We start from the raw sequence: 20,183 nt of genomic DNA on the forward strand, positions 1-20,183 counted from the left end.
GAAATAATGGGCTTGCTTACTCTGTTAAATTACTGCTAATCAGCAGAGTTGTGATAGCTGATCACTTCTGCTCAGCTCTGCCTGGTCTGCTAGAAGATCATGTAACAGCTCTTATCATTAAATTTGCACTTCAATATGGAATTTCTTTTGCAGTTTAAGCATATTCATTTCATTATCCCCTCAATCTTCACAACCCCTGCTCCCCTTCTCTGCTTGTTTTCTGCTATCTCAGGAACTATTACTGTATAAGAGACAATGCCTGAGCAGGTCCTTCCTTTTAGTTCCTTTGTTCAGCTCCATTTCCAGCTCATTTTATATTGCATGAGCTTAGCAAAGAAAGAACTTTTAGAAGTAGAAATATTATCTGTAAAAGCCAGCTACTAATTGAATAAATGTCTAAGTACACAAATGTTCCATTTAACTGCATTTGACTCCATGCCAAAAAAGAGACAAACCTTGAGTGGGGACAGTCAGTCTGACACAAAACTGATCTTAAGCTGTCATCCTCATGGGGAATCATAGAATTACCAGGGTTGGAAGGGACCTCAAAGATCATCCAGTTCCAACCTCCCTGCCATGGGCAGGGACACCTCACACTGCATCAGGTTGCTCAGAGCCACATCCAGCCTGGCCTTCAAAACATCCAGGGATGAGACTTCTATCACCTCCCCAGGCAACCTGTTCCAGTGTCTCAACACCCTCATGGTGAAGAGCTTCCTCCTAACATCTAATCTGAATTTGCCCTCTTCTAGTATTGCCCCATTCCCCCTAGTCCTGTCACTACCCAACATCCTAAAAAGTCCCTCCCCAGCTTTCTTATATGCTCCCTTAAGATACTGGAAGGCCACAATAAGGTCTCCTCAGAGCTGTATCTTCTCCAGAGTGAACAGCCCCAACTCTCCCAGTCGGTCTCCATAGGAGAGGTGCTCCAGCCCTTTAGCCTTTATTTTATTTCTTTTCTTAGAATCATGTGCTAGCTTGAGCAATGATAGATCACTTGGAGGGAGAAAATACAGTAGAGGCAGAAGGTTAGAAGTACCTTTCAATATTTGAAGGGGACCTGCAAGGAAGGCTGGGGAAGGACTGGTTAGAAGAGCTTGTAGTGATAGGATGAGGGGCAAGGGTTTGAAACTGGAGCAGAGGAGATTTAGGTTGGACATCAGGAGGAAGTTTTTTTACAATGAGAGTGGTGAAATACTGGAACAAGTTGCCCAGGGATGTGGTTGAGGCCCTGTCCCTGGAGACCTTCAAGATCAGCCTTGATGTGTGCCTGGGCAGCCTGATGTGGTTGGCCGTGTTGCTGCTGCCTTCAGGGGGGTTGGACAAGATGAGCTTTGAGGGTCCCTTCCAACCCAATGCTATCTGTGAGCAAAGCTCCTCTTTGAGCAAATCCATCCTGATGCTGCATTTCTAATCCATGAAATGGAACCTCTTAAATTGACAGACAGCAGCGAGTTCCTTGCTGATGACTGCAGTATAATTGCTGGTGGAAGTCTCATCGGTTGGCATCCTGATTCTGCTGCTGTGTTATGGAGGAGAATCCTGGGAATTCTTGGGGATGTGAACAATATTCAGTCACCTAAAATCCATGCAAAAGTTTTTGGCTATCTGTACGAGTTGTGGTACAAACTTGCCAAGGTACTGTATGGGGATGCTTACCTCTAATGTGAGTCATTTCTCTTGTGAAAAGGTGTTTCTAGGTTTGGTGTAGTATCAGCATCTGAAACAGAAGCATCAGATTTGGAGGATTCTGTCATAAGGAAACCTAGTCTTGTTTGAATGAAGAAGGTTCCTGAGAATTTAGATTAATTGAAAAGGGTTGAGAAAAGAAAATACAGGTTCAGAAACAGCATGCTGCAAACGCTGCTATCTGCTTAAAGCCCGTGGTATGCCCTTAAAGGGCACTACTTGCTTAGGCTGTGGGGAAGCACTAAAGAACAAGCTTTCCTGGGAATTTTGGCTTAAATAGGAGCTCTGAATAGTGCAGAGTGTAGTGTCCTATAGTAAATAAAATGAGAAAGAATAACCTGAGATGTAGAGCATTAATAAAATGAGCAGTTCCATTAACTCTCTTCTCCTTGAAACTTTAGATACGGGACAACCTTGCTATAAGCGTGGACAATCAGTCTACTCCCTCTCCTCCTGTCCTAATTCCTCCTCTCAGGATATTTGCCTCATGGTTGTTCAAGGTGAGTTACTTCTACAACTTTCACATGTTGGTGTTTTTGTCTGTATTGGACTGAATTTGTCTGTTTATGTGTTAGAATAGAATTAACCAGGTTGGAAAAGACCTTTGAGATCATCGAGTCCAACCTATCACCCAACACCATCTAATCAACGAAACCATGGCACCAAGCACCCCATCCAGTCTCTTCCTAAATACCTCCAGTGGTGGTTATTCCACCACCTCCCTGGGCAGCCCATTCCAATGGCCAATCTCTCTTTCTATGAAGAACTTCTTCCTAACATCCAGCCTAAACCTCCCCTGGTGCAGCTTGAGACTGTGTCCTCTTGTTCTGGTGCTGGTTGCCTGGGAGAAGAGACCAACCCCCACCTGGCTACAACTTCAGGGAGCTGTAGACAGCAATAAGGTCTCCCCTGAGCCTCCTCTTCTCCAACCCCAGCTCCCTCAGCCTCTCCTCATAGGGCTTGTGCTTGGGGCCTCTTATCAGCCTCATTGCCCTTCTCTGGACGCATTCCAGCAAGTCAATGTCTTTCCTAAACTGAGGGGCCCAGAACTGGACACAGGACTCAACTTTTCATGCTTACAGTCACAGCTTGCTAACAAGATGAATACCCTCCAAAAGCAATTTGGGCTTGAATCTCTTTTAATAAATATATGAAACAGATTTGCTTTATGGAAAATGTGCTGGTTTGTGTTAGCTAGCTGCTAGAAAACAAGTCATAATACAATGTTTTTGTTCTTCTCAGGCAACCACCCTGCCAAATGAATACAAGGAGGGCAAGCTGCAGGCATACAGGCTGATCTGTGCTATGATGACTCGGCGTCAGGATGTTCTGCCCAATTCTGATTTCCTGGTTCATTTTTATTTTGTGATGCACCTTGGCTTAACAAGTGAAGACCAGGTACCAGCTTTACTTGATTAAAAAGCCCCAGTTACTGCTGTGTGCTGAAGGAAACATCTGTGTTGCCATATTTGAAAGTCTGAAGCAGAAAGGAAGCAATGCTTTGCCATAATTGATGTATAAAATTATCCTGTGTTGCCCAGTCTGTGCCTCTCTTTAGGTTACACAGTCCTAGCTTACATAGACTGCCAACATAGGACAGACATAGACCTGCTGGAGCAGGTCCAGAGGAGGGCAACCAGGATGATCAGAGGGCTGGAGCATCTTTGCTACAAAGACAGACTGAAAGAATTTGGGCTGTTGAGGCTGGAGAAGAAAAGGCTCCAGGGAGACCTACAGAAAGGCTGGGGAAGAACTGTTTTGCAGGGCTTGTAGTGATAGGATGAGGGGCAGTGGTTTCAAATTGGAGTAGGGTAGATATAGGTTGTACGTCAGGAGAAAGCTCTTTACGATGAGAGTGGTGAAATACTGGAGCAGGTTACCCAGGGATGTGGTTAAGACCCCATCCCTGAAGACATTCAAGATGAGACTTGATGTGTCCTTGGGCAGCCAGATGTGCTTGGAGGTGTCCCTGCTGACTGTACAGGGGTTGGAGATAAGATGACCTTTGAGGGTTCTTTCCAGCCTAAAAGAGTCTGTGAACCTATGACCTTTCTCATTGCTCTCCCACTTACACATTTTTAAACAGCAGTGAATCATTTGTAAGTTACTGTCACAATTGCATTGCAGTTGCTTGTTGTTTTTTTGAAGTGGGACCCTCATTCTTCAGGGGATCTCTAAAACTGTCATCCCAGCTCTTTCTGACTAGTGCAAAGGGGACTGAAGGAGAGGACTGAGACAGAAGGTAATCTTGTCACTGTAACCAAGAGGTTTGTAGGTCCCTGAGCCCTAGGGTGGCCTCATAAAGTATTCAGTGGGAGATGAGGAAAAGGCTTAATCTGTTGAGATGTAAGACGATTATGGGGCCAGCTAAATACTCATAAAGACAAAAAAAAACAGAATAAAGAATAAGAAAGAAAGAATAAAAAACAAAAAAAAAGAAAAAAATATAAAACAGCTATTTTGTGGTTTTATAGCTGTAGGAGTGAATTTTCTTCCCCAATCTCAGAGTGGCCAGAGCTGTGCTGGGGATGCCAGCAGAGGGCAGATGAGAGAGTGAGAAGTAATGAATGGGTACCAGGCTCTCGCCCTCTGAATCTCACTTCTCTTGAAAAGTTAAGAGAATTTGGAAAGATCTCTCTTTAAATAGATGAAGGGGGGAGGAGAGCAGAGAGGGAAAGGATTTTCTTCTAGAATAACCTGAGTCCCAGCTGCTGCTGAACATCAGAAGAAAGTCACAAAAGCAGCTGGTATTTAATAAAGCACAAATGAAAATGTGACCAGTGAGAATCACTGAATGCCAGGTTGGAAGGGACCCGAAGGCTCACCTGCTCCACCCTTTCTAGGTGATAGTGCAGTTGAAATGAGGTGGCTCAGCACCCTGTCAAGCTGAGTCTTGAAACTGACCAGCATAGGGGAATCCACTGCTTCCCTTGGGAGATGATTCTAATCTCTATAACTGTTCTCATGGTGAAACATTTTCTTCTGGATTCCAATGGGAATCTCCCCAGCAGTAACTTGTCCCCATCACCCCTTGCCTTTTCCATGTGACTCCTTGTAAAAAGGGAGTCTCCATCCTCCTGGTAGCTACCCTCTATGTCCTGGTCCATGGTTATAAAGTCATCCCTAAGCCTTTTCTTCTCAAGGCTGAACAAACCCAGTGCTCTCAGCCTTTCCTCATATGGCAAGTAAAGATGAAGAAGACTGTGTAATGAAGGTGGGTCCCACACATCACATCATTCCAGGGTTTCCCATTATGTAGCACTCATGATGCTGCCCTTTTGTTCCTCCTTGCCTCACTCATTTTGCTTTTTTGCCTCTTGGTGGCACACTTGACCACCAGTTCTCTCTGGTGTTACTGCTCTTCTGCTTTCCTTCCCTGAACCTGGGTGAAATGGTAACTGCTGGTGCTTTGGAGCTTAGCTTCTCATGCAACATGTTGACAAACAGCATTATCCTCATAGCTGTATCTGCATTTCCAGTACAATTAGCTTCAAGGTGCTGGATGGGTGTAGAGTTCGCATGCTGAGGGCGGTGACTGCAGATGCAAAAACTCTCTTTGACCTGAATGGATTTTAGTTAGAAGCAGAATTACATTTTTGGTCCCCCCTGTCCTGGTGAGACCACACCTGGAATACTGTATCCAGTTTTGGGCTCCCCAGTTCAAGACAGGCAGGAGAGAGTCCCACAGAGTGCTATGAGGATGATAAAGAGACTTGAATATCTCTCTTATGAAGAAAGACTGAGGGACCTGGGGCTGTTTGGTCTTGAGAAGAGAAGGCTGAGAGAGAATCTTACTAATGTCTATAAATATGAGGGGTGGGGGTGAAGGTGCCAGGTTCTCTTCAGTGGTGCCCAACAATAGAACAGGGAACAATGGGTACAAGCTGGAACCCAAAAGGTTCCACCTCAGCATGAGGAAAATATTCTTTCCTGTGAGGGTGATGAAGCACTGGACCCAGCTGCCCAGAGAGGTTATGGAGTCTCCTTCTCTACAGGCTTTCAAAACCTGCTTGGATGGACTCCTGTGTGACCTGCCCTCAATGATCCTGCTTTGGCAAGGGGGTTGGACTGGTCCCTGCCAACCATTTCTTTCCTCTCTTCTCTTAAGGATGTATCAAACATTGCTGTGTTGCGTAGACTTTAGTGTTGCCAGCCGCCCAAAACACCGCATTTTGCAGGGAGTTTATACATGAGTACAATGTTAATCCCAGCAGGTACAGCCTGTCTGTGCAGCCCTGTCTCAGGGGTGTGTAAAAGAGCAGTGCAAAGGTATATTTCATGGAACACTCCCATGGCACTCGGGGTTCAAGATGTAGCAATTAGCTGAGCAGATGAGAAAGGAGATAGGGAGGTAATGAGCTGCATCTAATTTGTCCATGTGTGTCTAAGTGTCTAACAACAAACATCTCCACGTGAAGGAGTGAACAATTCTCTGCAACAATTGCATCACCTTTTCAGGTGGGAGCAGTCCCTGTGTTAAAGGTGGTGCAGAGCAAGTCTCAGTCGGGAGCTGTTAACAACTTGCAGCTTGTGAAGGGGCCTGGGGGCAAGGGAATGCCTGCAGGCTGATGGTTCTGCTGTTGTACTGCTCAAGGCAGCAAGGTATTTTTCTGATACTGTAGAGAGCCCAGATTTTATCCTGCAGGCTTTCACAAACAAAGACTTTCAGACAATATATCCCTTTACATATAAGCAGAAACCTTACAATATCATGACCTGCAGGTCATGCAGCAGCATTGTGTTGGAGCTTGGTGAGCCTCTGAGAGCTAGCAGCAACATCAAGTAAAACAGAGGCATCTTCTTTTGAAGCTATGGAGTTTTCAGTACTATGGAAGGCCAAAATGCTTCCTTTGGCTATGCAGCTGTAGGCAGCTAAGACCAAAACTCTGGGCCACTTGTTATCGCAAGCACAGTCCTGAGTTTCAGCACTGTGGAGCCCAAATGCCTTTTCTCAAGAAGGCTGCACCTACTGCAACATGCTAGAAAATTGTGTACAAGCTTTCCTACAGAGGGTGTACAGTGGCTCCATTTATCATTTCTGATCACCTCCAACTCTGATTTAGTGAGTTCCTCACTCTAGAGCCCTTCCACAGCACTGAAGGTTACACCTCAAGCTTCAGACTGTCCTGACATTGATCAGTGTTATTTTTGTGGCGTTAGATTTCTTTCTGTTGTTAGGCAAGGGCCTTATAGGACAACTTTATTCTCAGGTTTTCTGAGACTCCAGAAGGCCTCTTCAGTGTTGTTAAGACTACTTTGCTCTCAAGATAGTGTTTTGCAAAAAAGAAATACACAAAATTAACAAAACACTGAAGAAATAAAGGGAAGACCGGATTAATGTGCTGCCCAGGGAGGTGGTGGGGTCAGCATCCCTGGAGGTGGTCAAGAGGGGATTGGACATGGTACTTGAAGCCATGGTTTAGTCATGAGGTGTGTGGACTTGATGAGCTTTGAGGTCTCTTCCAACCTTGGTGTTTCTGTGAAAGGAAATTAATGTAGGACCTAAATGCTACAGAGAACTGCATAACAGTTTATAAAAGCACCTTTAGCAGTGTAATTGGAAGCCTGTCAGCATCATTAGATGCCTGGGTATTCTTATAAACCTGCCTCTGAAGGAGCTGTGGCATAAAATAAGTGCTTAAACAAGAGTTTTACTTCTAAGATGCTCTCAGCAATGCTTAGCCCCAGCCAGGAGCCCCAGCCAGCACCCGTGGATGGTATTGGAGGAGGCATCAATGTTGGCCCTAACAACCGGGGGGCCACCAGGCCCCCCGGCCTTTGTAGTCACCACCACCATCACCCAGTGTGCACCATGGGCACTCACCAGAGATGAGAGAAGGATCCTCAGCCCAGATGGGCTCAGCTTAGGGCTGCTGCCCTTCCTGGGGGGATTAAAAAGGAGAGTAGGTGGGGAGGGCAAAGTGGCCACACCTGGGATGGGAGGAGACTCCAACAGAGCCCAGGTGCTCTGGGTTTGAGGGGAAAAAGGGGGAAAATGGGGCAGGTGAGGGACTTTTGGGGTGTCAGGGAATGATAGGACTAGGGGGAATAAAAAAAAAAAGGGAATGGGTAGACTGAGATTGGATGTTAGGAAGAAATTCTTCACCATGAGGGTGGTGAGACACTGGAATGTTTTGCCCAGGGAGGTGGTAGAAGCCTCATCCTGGGAGTTTCTAAGGCAGGCTGGATGTAGCTGTGAGCAACCTGCTGTAGTGTGAGGTGTCCCTGCCCACAGCAGGATGGTTGGAACTGGATGATCCTTGAGGTCCCTTCCAACCCAAACAATTCCAGGATTTTATGATTGTAAAACAAGTTTGCAGTTCAGGCTGGATGTTAGGAAGAAATTCTTCCCAGAAAGAGAGATTGGCCATTGGAATGTGCTGCCCAGGGAGGTGGTGGAGTCACCATCACTGGAGGTGTTTAGGAAGAGCCTGGATGAGGCATTTGGTGCCATGGTTTAGTTGATTAGATGGTGTTGGGTGATAGGTTGGACTCTGATCTTGAAGGTCTTTTCCAACCTGGTTAATTCTGTGATTCTGTGGAAGTTCCTGGAGGCTGACCGCCTGCTCTCACTGACCTCCAGTGGAAAGAGAAGTGAATTTGGACATTCACTGCCACATTGTGGGTTAGTGGAGGTGGTTCACCTACAGTTGCTCCAATTCCCCATCTAGATTATGACAGAATGCAAGGTTGGAAGGGGACCCTAAGGATCATCTGGTCCAACCTTTCTAGACAATAGCAGAGTTGAAATGAGATGGCCCAGCAGCCTATCAAACTGAGCCTTGAAACTGACCAATTCAGGGGGATCCACTGGTTCCCCTGTGAAATTATGTCCATGTCTAACTGTTCTTATGGAACATCATGAAACATTCTTGGGGTGATGCCATGGAATAGCCTCTTGCAGTTTGGGTAGGCAGAGCTGCCTTGTGCTGCTAGGTCAGGGTGATGGTTGTAAACCCCTTGTTCCAGTGACTGCAACTATCCATGTCTTGATCTGGACAAGAGATGCAGGTTTTTAAGCTAAACCATAGTCTAAGGCTGCACAAATTGTACAAATACTTGACCCAGGAAAGGCAATGTGTTTCATTATTGCTACTGGCTGCTTACTGTAGCAGGAATTTTTGCTTCATGAACTTGAAAAATTCCATAAGCATCTCGCATTGTAGCTTCCTTGTGTTTGCTGGAGAACAGAAGTACCAAAAACCTGTGCAAAAAGTATGACTAGCAGGATGAGGGAGGTGATTTTTCCCCTCTGCTCTCATGAGACCCCTCCTGGAGCACTGCATCCAGTTATGGTGTCCCCAGCATAAGAAAGACATGGAACTGCTGGAGTGGATCCAGAGGAGGCCATGAAGATGATCAGAGGGCTGGAGAACCTCCTCTGTGGGGTCAGGCTGAGAGGTCTGGAGACTGGAGAAGACAAGGCTCCAGGGAGACCTTATAAGAGCCTCCCAGTACCTGGAAGGGAGCCTACAAGAAAGCTGAGAAGGAACTTTTTCCAGGGGCTTGTTGTTGTAGGATGAGAGTGAATGGATTGAAGCTTCAGGAAGGAAGATTCAGACTGGATATTAGGAATAAACTCTTTCCAGTGAGGGCGGTGAGACACTGAAACAGGTTGCCCAGGGAGGTTGATGCTGGTCTCTTCTTGCAGGTGATTAGTGATAGAACAAGAGGGAATGGCCTCAAGCTGCAGCAGGGTAGATTTAGGCTAGACATAGGAAAAATTTTTTCTTTGGAAGAGTGGTCAAGCATTGGAAGAGGCTGTCCAGGATGTGTTTAAAGGTTGTTTAAATGTGGCACTTAGGACTATGGTTTAGTGGTGAACTTGGTAGAGTTTCTAAGCTGAATGATTCTATGATTAAGGAACAGAACAAACAGTGTAGATTTCAGAAACCCTTTCTGGAGAGGACAACTAATAAGCAAGGAAAGAGGCTGTGATGCTGCCTTTTTCTTTCAGTTCAGTGAGGGCAAAACTTGAAATACAGGAAGAAAAAAGCCTCCAAATCCAAATGAGTTGACAGATGTCCTTGGTGATTAAATTTCAGCACATGCAGCCTGGCCTGCCCACAGAATGCAGCCCAGCTGTAGGCAGAGAAGTTAACAGCTATGCCTTAAGCTTGACTCCTTTTCATTGTGAAAGGATGATACAGGGTCCTGCACCTGGGTCAGAGCAATCCTCACTATCAGTACAGGCTGGGGAATGAGGTGATAGAAAGCAGCCCTGCAGAAAAGGACTTGGGGGTACTGGTGGATGGGAAGCTGCACATGAGCCAGCAGTGGCAAAGGCATCCTGGGCTGCATCAAAAGCAGTGTGGCCAGGGATCAAAAGAGGTGATTCTGCCACTCTGCTCTGGTGAGATCTCACCTGGAGTACTGTGTCTAGCCATGAGGCATCCTGTACAGGAAGGACATGGACCAGATGGATTTGGTCCAGAGGAGGGCTAAGAAGATGATCAGGAGGCTGGAGCATCTCTTCTAGGTTGGACATGATGATCTCGAAGGTCTCTTCCAACCTGGTTAATTCTATTCTATTCTATTCTATTCTATTCTATTCTATTCTATTCTATTCTATTCTATTCTATTCGGACAGGCTGAGGGAGCTGGAGTTGTTCAGCCTGGAGAAGAGAAGGCTCTGGGGACACCTAATAGCATCCTTCCAGTACCTGAAGAGGTACTGTTTCCAAAGGCCTGCAGTGACAGAATGAGGGGCAATGGTTTGAAATTAGAGAAGAGGAGATGTTAGCAGCAAGTTCTTTACTGTGAGGGTGGTGGAACACTGGAACAGGTTGCCCAAGGTTAGGCTTGACAAGGCATTGAGCAGCCTGATGTAGTTGGAGATGTCCCTGCTCACTGCAGGGGGGTTGGACAGGATGACCTTTGGAGGTCTCTTCCAACCCAAACCAGTCTCTGACTTTTTTTTATCAGTAGGGAAGGTAATACCCTAATGCACATTATGCTTGTATATAAGCCTCTTCTTTTATTTGAAATCCACTATTGCTAATTATGGGAAGGAAGCTAGACCAATTGTAGTGAAACTTAGGTGGAAACTCTGGCATAGCTCTTTGCTTGAGAGATGGCTAATTTATCATGTGAAGCATTTTCCAGTAGAGCTGCTACCACAGAAGCTATATTAATTTCCTATTTGGATTAGCATTGATCTGAAGTTCAAAAACCAAAAAAAGCACTTGTGAGCTTTTATATCCTTGTGCTCAGTCCTTGTTCAGCAGTGAGGAGTGGTGTACAACTTCCAGACTGCTCAGCCATTAGTGCTCTTCACTGGGACATGCAGAGAATTCTCCTCTAAAGGTACAATAAACGAGCAGCTTTGCTTTTCTGTGCAGTGGGAGAAGTACTTCTTGCCTGGATTTCTGCCTGATAATATTGCACATGAGGACCCTCACTTGTCCAGCATTTCAGAAACAATCATGCATTTGGGATTCCTTTCCAGACTGCCATTTAAAAGAAAATAAGCACCACAGAGTCTGTTAAAGCTTACATTCCCATATTTGAGTTTCTTGTGACTTTATTCCAATGGCTACCATGAATGTTTTTTCTCTCTCTCTTCATCTCCCCAGTATCTCACTTTCTGTGTAACACTTGCCTGCTTGTTTCCATTATGTGCTCTAAAAGGGCTTTGAAAAGGTGTTAACAGGCAGGAGGTATCCAGTAGAGACAACAATACAAACAAGGTGTCACAGGAAATCCATCATACCCTTCTGCTCACCCACTGTAAGGTCACTTGGAAGTGCTGGGGGAAAAAGCTGCTGGGATTGACTGGAATAAAGGCAGAACCAGGCCACGCTGGTTGTAGGAGCTGTGAATTGTGGAATAGCTTTGGTACTTCTGGGGTTTTTACATTTCTTTTTAATGCCTTTGCTCTTTCTGAATTGCTTCTCTACCACCCAAATACCTGTGTCATAGCTTGTCTCTTCTGCATTCTCGGCAGTGTCTTGCTGGAGTGCTCACTGCTTGTAAGCTCTTTTGGGAGGAATTCCTGATCTCTGTCCAGCATAGAAATAGAGTTTGGGAACCAGGCAACAACTCTCTCTGTTCCACTTTGCTCACACCTTTGCTTCCACCTCTCCATCACTGATGTAGCTTTGAGAACTCCTGTAGCAAGTTGCTTAGTTAACATGCCCCTGCACTGCTGTTTCATCAGCCTTAACTCTCTGCTTGACTTCCCCCTTCCCTCTGCTTATTTCAGCTGGGCTGCATCTTCAGCATCCTTCCCTTTCCCTCTGTGAGCAATTTTACTTCTCTACTTCAGTATTGTTTACTTCAACTTCTTGCTTAGAATCATAGAATAGTTCTGGTTGGAGAAGACCTCAAATATCATCAAGTCCAATCATTAGCTATTAACCAGTTAGCTATTAGCATTGTTTTTTAAGCAAGGTTACTTGCTAAATTCTGAGGGACTGTTTTAAGCAAATGAAGGTTTGATGGATTTGCCTTTTTTTTTGATAGGTGCTCTAATAAAAATGGGCAAAGCAATCCCTTATCCTCTGCTGCTAATTGCCAGCTGAGGTGGAGGAGCTGCATTCCTGCTGCTCCACTGCAGGGACCTCCTTTACCTGTCCTGTCAGAGCTGTGTTCACCTTCCCTTCCCTAAACCCGTCTTCCCTCTGAGCACTAACCTCATGATCTACAGATGCTTCACAGAATCATAGAATGGTAGGGATTGGAGGGGACTCCTGAAGATAATCAAGTCCATTCTCCCTGCCAAAGCAGGATCACCTAGGGCAGCTCACACTGAATAGAATAGAATAGAATAGAATAGAATAGAATAGAATAGAATAGAATAGAATAGAATAGAATAGAACTGAACCGAACCGAACCAGGTTGGAAGAGACCTTCAAGATCATTGTGTCCAACCTATCATCCAACACCACCTAATCAACTAAACCATGCAACCAAGCACCCTATCAAGTCTCCTCCTGAATGCCTCCAGTGATGGCGACTCCACCCCCTCCTCAGGCAGCCCATTCCAATGGGCAATTACTCTCTCTGTGTAAAACTTCTTCCTAACCTCCAGCCTAAACCTCCCCTGGCGCAGCCTGAGACTGTATCCTCTTGTTCTGGTGCTGGTTGCCTGGGAGAAGAGACCAACCTCTGCCTGTCTACAACCTCCCTTAAGGTAGTTGTAGAGAGCAATAAGGCACTGGAACACATCCAGGTAGTTATTGAAAGTCTCCAGAGGAGGAGACTCCACAACTTCTCTGGGCAGCCTGCTCCAGTGCCTCACCACTCTCTCAGTAGTTTGTCCTAATGTCCAATCTAAACCTCCCCTGGCACAACTTGCCAGGATTGCTGCATTGCAATAGATTTTTCTGACAAGCTAATCCTGGGCTTTCTGAGGGTGTCAGAATACTTAATAAATTTGGAACTGGCACTTAATTTTCATCAAGTTAACTCTTACCTACAGTGTAACCAGAGCTAGGAGAACCTGGAGTAAGCAAATGGACTTGTTGCTTTGCAATACAGAATGAGGGATTTACCACTTAAACCTGGTGTAAATTAATAATCCTCCCTGTGCTGTAAATTTCAGCCTCTGATGAGGTGCCTGTTGGTGAAGAACAGAGTGAACTTTAAGTGAAAAATCCATGTTGTTCCTGCAGAGGGACAATTGGAAACGTGATGAAGGCAGATGGCAGCCTATTTGGTTACACCTGTAGTCTGCACAAGCTTGAACCAAAATTGGGTGAAGAATATTTTTGTGATTGACCTTCCAGTGAACTTGCAGAATTAGTTGTATTTCCCCCCCCCCCCCCACTTGCTCAGTGGATGTTTACCAACTTATTATTTGGATTACTAGGTGAACCTCCACTGCAGTATCATGCCATTTGTAGGGTTAATGCATTGGAGAAGGGGCATGCATGTGGTTGCCCCCTTCTTCCCCCTCCTCCCTGTTTTTAACACCACAGAGCATCGTTTTGAATTGAAGCAGTCCATAGTGGTCCTTTTTTTTTTTTCCACTTTTCTCTAACAACATGAAGGCTAAATTATAGCTGTGCAATTATGTAAACAATGGAAATGCTTCCAGAATGAATGCTTCCTTTTAAGTTTTCATTTTGTGTAATTGCTGAAAGGTTTGGAGCCATAATAAAGCAAAATTATTTTACACATTTATCGTTCTAAAGGTCAATTATGAAAGAAGTAAAGAAACAACACTGCTCAGAACGAGTAAACCAATTTCTGTGGCCATCACCATATGTTTTTCTTATTGCTTGTGTTTTTCCAGTTGCTGTGTACATAGCATTCAATTAAAGTGATTCATTTACTAGGCTGTAAGCTGCTGGACAGAGTTTACATTTAGAGAACAGCGCTTTGAAGGGAAGGAAACAACTTGCCTGTGTTTGAATTGCCTGATTTTTGCAGTATCACTGATAGGACAGATGTTCTCACTCCCTGCCTTTCTCATAAGCCTGACTCTTCTGATAAGCTCTCAATGCTACTGAATTACTGCCTGAAATGGTGCTTTTATTGTGAGCTGGCTTCTGCTGGAGAGCATGCTAAGTGGCAAAGGGGAGAAAACTCTCCCATTCTACCTGGAATTCCTTCCTGGGGGGTGGTTTCTTCCCTGTCCATGTTGTTTGGGGTAAGCTCAAGTAGAAGAGCAGTGCTAGAGTTAGGACATTCTTCACCTTGTGTTCATTTAAATGAAGTCACTCGAATTATAACCTGAGGTGAAACATGGTGTCCTGGGGTGCATTTAAGAGGAGTGTGGCCAGCAGGTCAAGGGAGTCTGGAAAAGAGAAGACTGAGAGGAGGTCTTATTAATGTTTATAAGTATCTGAAGGGTAGGTGTGAAGAAGATGGTGGTCACAGAATAGTAGGGGTGGGAAGGGACCTCTGAAGATCACCAAGTCCAACCCCCCCTGCCAGAGCAGGGCAGGTCACAGAGGAATGCATCCAGATGGGTCTTGAAAATCTCCAAAGAGACTCCACAACCTCTCTGGGCAGCCTGCTCCAGGGCTTCATCACCCTTACAGTAATGAAGTTTTTCCTCACACTGATTTGGAACTTCTTGTCTTCCAGTTTGTATCCATTACCCCTTGTCCTATAACTGGGCACCAGTGAAAAGAGACTGGCAGCTTCTTTTTGACACCCACCCTTAATATGTTTACAAACATTGATCAGATCCCCTCTCAGTCTCCAGACTGAACAGCCCCAGGTCCCCCAGCCTTTCCTTATCAGACATGTTTCAGTCCCTTCATTGTCCTCATAGCTCTGTGCTAGACTCTCTCCATTGATTCCTCTTGAAACTGGGGAGCCCAGAACTGCACACAGCACTCCAGATGAGGCCTCACTAGGCCAGAGTACAGGGGCCAAAGAACCTCCCTCGACCTGCATTTGTTCATGCTGTGTTAGTTCTGCTGTTCTGTAAACTCCCAGGTATTAGAGAATCATAGAATCAACCAGGTTGGAAAAGACCTCAGAGATCATCAAGTCCAACCTATGACCTAATACCTAATACCTCGTGACAACTAAACCATGGCTTCAAGTGCCACATCCAATCTTTTCGAACACCTCCAGTGTTCAATGACTCCACCATCTCCTTGGGCAGCACATTCCAATGCCAGTTACTCTTTCTGTGAAGAATTTTCTCCTCACCTCCAGCCTAAACTTCCCCTGGCATAGCTTGAGACTGTGTTCTTTTGTTCTGGTGCTGGGTTCCTGGAAGAAGAGACCAACCCCCGCCTGGCTACAACCTCCCTTCAGGTAGTTGTAGACAGCAGTGGGCCTGCAATAACTCTTTTTTATCCTCATTTTCGGAGTGCTGTAGGTGATGACCGTGGCTAGGAGTGAGAAGCTGATGAGGCTGGGTGGCAGTTACAGCGGTATTTGGCAGATGGGCTGGATGGAGTGGGGACAGGAGCTAACACTGCTGTTTGCAGGAGGCTTTGTGCTTCCACTGGTCGGTTACCTTTCAGGCCAGGTTATCACAGGCGCTTTTATCCTGGCATATGTCAACAGCAGCGTGTTCCCATCTGCTGCTCCTTAGCACGGTGTCCAATTATTCAGAGCCCAAACACATCGCAGTACCTGGCTCAGCTCGTCCCTACAGGTGTGTTCTGTGGTGGGGAGCCGGGTGCACTAATCAGAGCTTTAATTAGAAAGAGGTGGGCCTTTTGTTCTGCTCCCGGTGGGAGTTTACCCCCCACTTTATGAGCTGCTGCATCCATCTGCTCCCTCTTTTTTTGAATGTTTGCACTGACTGATATTGACTTTAAAATGTATCAAAGGAAGTGATTAAAAGTCGTTTAAACATTAACTCGAGTGGCATTTTAGCTTATTCAGGAAAGTGAAAGCATTATCTGCTACTATGTTCAAAACTAATAGGATTTGTTTAAAATCTGGAAGACAGCACAGGAGGTTGCTGCTTTAAGTACTTAGTGGAACACTCCCCAGGTGTTCAGTGGTGCTTTGAGAAAGTTCACAGGTTGCATCAGGTTGGAAGGGACCCTCAAAGCTCATCTTGTCCAACTCCCCTGCAGTCAGCAGGGACACCGCTGACTACAGGCTGCCCAGGGATATGTCAAGTCTCGTCTTGAATGTTTTCTGGGATGGGGCCTCAACCACATCCCTGGCAACCTGTTCCAGTGTTTTATCTCTCTCATTTTAAAGAGTTTCCTCCTGATGTCCAACCTAAATCTCCCCTGCTCCAGTTTCAAACCCCACTGCCCCTCGTCCTATCACTACAAACCCCTCTAACCAGTCCTTCCCCAGCCTTCCTGTAGGTCCCCTTCAGATACTGAAATGTAGCTTAAAGGTCTCCCCAGAGTCTTCTCTTCTCCAGACTGGACATCCGCAACTCTTTCAGCCTGTCTAGTGGTGTTAAAGCATAGCCTCATTCAGAGACAAGCATTTGAATTTAGCTTCTAGCAGTAGAGCAAACGTCACATTCTGGGGATACATTTAAATTCAGGGCTTCTTCAGCACACCATAAAGCCAATCAAGAGATTGAAAATGGTTTTCCTTTGCAACTTCTCTTTGAAATGTTGAGACAAAAAGTAATTTTCTGCTGGGCATAGCAATAACTTTAATTCTTCAGCAAATAATGATGTTGCAGGTAAGGATTATCTAGACTCTGTGCCTAATTTTAAACTTGGAGGATGAAAATCTTAACTCAAATACAGGAACTTTGCTCTGATTTGGAGAGACTGTGAAGAATTGAAACGTGGAAGGATTAAAATTGAAATGCTTATCTTGGCTGTGTCCTGTGTCGTGGGGTAATGATGAGAGCAAAGCTCTCTGGTAGTCTGCTCTTACCTATAGAATACTGCCTGTGAGAACCAAGAAAACCTCTATTCCTTCAGAATCTCAGCAAAACCTCTTCTTTCTTTCCCCCTAAGGCTTATCTATATTTGCTGTCTTAATTATTGGGAGGAAGAGTTAGAACAATCTGGTTAGCATAGATTCATCTGTGTTACCCTGCTGTGTGCAATCACTTGTTGCATTTGACATCACTGCATTTCTCAGCTAGTGCAGGAGAGCTGAAATAGCCTCCTTGTGCTGGAGCAGCCTGACAGGAGTAAGCAAGCTCCTGTCAGTGTCTGCCTTCAGCTCCTTCAGGGCAAAGGCAGCCCTCATTTGTGTCACCTCATGCTTTTATGGCTACAGAGCTCTGAGTAATGTGATTGTAGGAAGTACCTCATTTCAAATGGTGCAATGCTTCATCTTAAATTGATTAACAGTGTGAATGGTTGGAGTCCAAAGTCATCTTTAACAGGAGAACAGCTCTTCTATGCTTAAACATGAAGATAGGTGTTTGGTGCTTTTAACAGGGATTTGAGAGTACAAATATTACTAAAATACAAAATGCACATTTTCTGTTAAATGCATCAGCAGGGGAAAGTAGAGGTTCTGTGACAACCACTTTTACAGAGAGCTGTGGGGCTCTGAATTATTCATAGATTTATAGAACGGTTTGGAAGGGAGCTTAAAGATCATCCAGTTCCAACCCCCCTGCCATGGACAAGGACACCTTCCACTAGCCCAGGTTGCTCAAGGCCTCATCCAGCCTGGCCTTGAGCACCCCTAGGAAGGAGGCATCCACAGCCTCCATGGGCAACCTGTTCCAGTGTCTCACCACCCTCACTGTAAAGAATGTCTTCCTGATTTCCAGTCTAAATGTGCCCTCCTCAAGCTTCAATCCATTCCCTCTCATCCTAGCACTATAAGCCTGTGCAAAAAGTCCCTCCCCAGCTTTCTTGTAGCCCCCTTCAGGTACTGGAAGGCCACTATAAGGTCTCCCTGGAGCCTTCCCTTCTCCAGGCTGAACAGCCCCAACTCTGAAGCCTGTCCCCAACAGGGAAGGTGCTCCAGCCCTCTGAATTATCACCTTGATTAGTGTCGAACTGGTGAATTGCAAAGTTACATCTCCTCAAACTGCAAAGTTCAGTCTTCTCCAACTCTGCCTCTTAGTTTTGTGCCTTTTTTTTTCCCTTTGTTTGTGTCTTCTCAAACAGCTCAACTTCTCTTTCAGGATATCTTAAATACTGTGATAAAGCACTGCCCACCTTGGTTTTTCTTCCTGGGCTTACCTGGCTTCACGATGCTGATCGGAGACTTCATTACGGCGGCAGCCAGGGTTCTGAGCACAGACATGCTGGAGGTGAGCGTGGCAATGCCCCAGGCCCTGTCCCCTGAGAACCACGGCGCTTGCTCACGGGCTTCAGATGGCTCTGCTCTGACAGGTGTTGGCTCATTAGTGCAACGTGAAACAGGGCTCTTGGGGCAGGTAGTGTGGCAGCTGATGTGTGAAATCGTGGGATAAGGTGACATAGGAGTATTGCAGACGTGTTTCATCAAAAGGCCAAAGCGTGAGGCATCATCTCACCAGCGTTGCAGCACGCCTGTGAGCTGAGAGCAGGGCTTGGATTTCACAGGCCCCCTTAGCTTTTTCGGTGAGCAAATGGGAAGTGTGGCACTCTGTGGAAATGCAGAAGTTTTTACTAAATGCAAACAGTGATAGAAATGAGACTCTAAATGCTTAAATTAGTGAAGGATAAGTAAACCAGCAAATGAGTGACAGGATGCCAAAACGAGGGCGGAGGTCTGGTAATCCTGGGAGAAACAGGAAAGCTTTGCTGCATGTGAAGCCTCAAGTCAGGGAAGCCTTTCTGTCCTGTTTAACCAAGTGCTTTTACTGCTGCTCTTGACATTTGTGCAGCTGAGTGGGTGGCCCTGCACAAGGCCACAGCCCTCTCCTGTTTCCACCAAACTGAAATGCCAAGCCTTGCTGCTGCACTTCTCCCTAGAGTTTACAGCCATTCATTTTCTGTCATCTTTAAAAAACTGATCAGCCTGGTCACTGATCCAAAGCTCCAAGTGCTAGTAAGAAATGAATACTCACCTTTCCATGGAAGAAACCCCCAACCACCACCATCCATTTCTGCTATAAGCATTAAACTTAGTATGCCCTACATTTTTAACGTTGTGCAAGATTATATAGCAGTAGTTAATGCGTTTTATAGCTCATGCCATGGTGCTTTTGGTGGCTTTATTCAGGTAGGGACCTCTCTCTGCACTTCTGTCATGTACACATGGTCAGTTTGAGAGCATTGTGCTGTTCTCAGCTAATAGTGGTGCTGGATTGGGGTGTGAAACTCCCTCAGTTTTTCTTTGGCTTGATCTGTGTTTATTATTGACAGCAAATCGCTGGTAGTTGGACTGTGTCGTGTCAGAGGAGTATTAAAAATGTGGAATATACTTAGGACTGGGGCCAAGTCCCTGCTGGGGGAGAAGCTCAGCCTCAGAAAAGAGAGCATGGGCCGGCAAGTGACTAACCACTGCTTTAATGCAGCTTCTGCTGTAGCTGTCAAGGAAAAGCTTCTGGGGTCTGTTCCTCAGGACACTTTTAACGTGCATTTTGAGTACACCACGCTTAGTGTTTACAGTGTTAGATGCCAGCCTCATAGCTTAGTTCATTTCAGGACTTTATGTTGTTTACTTCCCCCCCTCTCCCTTAGGCTCCCCGTTCAGAAGCTCACACCATCCTTGGCTCTCTGGTTTGCTTTCCCAATATCTACCAAGAAATCCCACTCCTGCGGCCCATTTCGGAAGCCGGCGAGATCGTGGCAGGGACTGCAGACGTGAAGGTAAAGTCACATTTCACTAGTCCTGAGGTGTTTTGCTGTTCAGTCACTTCATTCTTACTGAACACTTTTGTTTCAAAGATAACCCCCTCCTTCTCCAAGCCCCTCAGCTGCACACATTACACATACATTATATGCACTTAATGAGCGTAGCTTTGTTTAACACATACCAGAAATTACCAGAGCTTAGATACTGCAGACTCCATCTTATTTTTAAGGAGAGGCAACTGACTGTGATCAAATGTAATGTTTTCCAGCCAGGTCCCTGTCAGGTCAATTATGTAAAGTGTCCTTTCATTGTATCTGTCTTGTAAGAGATGTGGGGTGTGCCTAAGGGGGGGATAGTTTTTCTCTTAATTGGCACTACAGGAAAACATTAGGAAAATTCCTCTGTTG

The 20,183-nt window shown here is 45.5% G+C and overlaps 1 protein-coding gene across 1 annotated transcript in view; it reads left to right on the forward strand.

Moving 5' to 3' along the window:
• Nucleotides 1-20,183, forward strand: part of RALGAPA2 (Ral GTPase activating protein catalytic subunit alpha 2) — a 138,398-nt gene that overhangs the window by 45,563 nt on the left and 72,652 nt on the right. The window contains exons 21-25 of the mRNA XM_054179713.1: nt 1,445-1,638; nt 2,091-2,189; nt 2,932-3,087; nt 18,176-18,304; nt 19,662-19,790. Of these exons, the coding sequence (XP_054035688.1) occupies nt 1,445-1,638; nt 2,091-2,189; nt 2,932-3,087; nt 18,176-18,304; nt 19,662-19,790 (707 nt within the window). The remainder of the gene's footprint in view (nt 1-1,444; nt 1,639-2,090; nt 2,190-2,931; nt 3,088-18,175; nt 18,305-19,661; nt 19,791-20,183) is intronic.

This window comes from Dryobates pubescens, chromosome 3, assembly GCF_014839835.1.
Source record: "Dryobates pubescens isolate bDryPub1 chromosome 3, bDryPub1.pri, whole genome shotgun sequence".
Taxonomy (NCBI): domain Eukaryota; kingdom Metazoa; phylum Chordata; class Aves; order Piciformes; family Picidae; genus Dryobates; species Dryobates pubescens.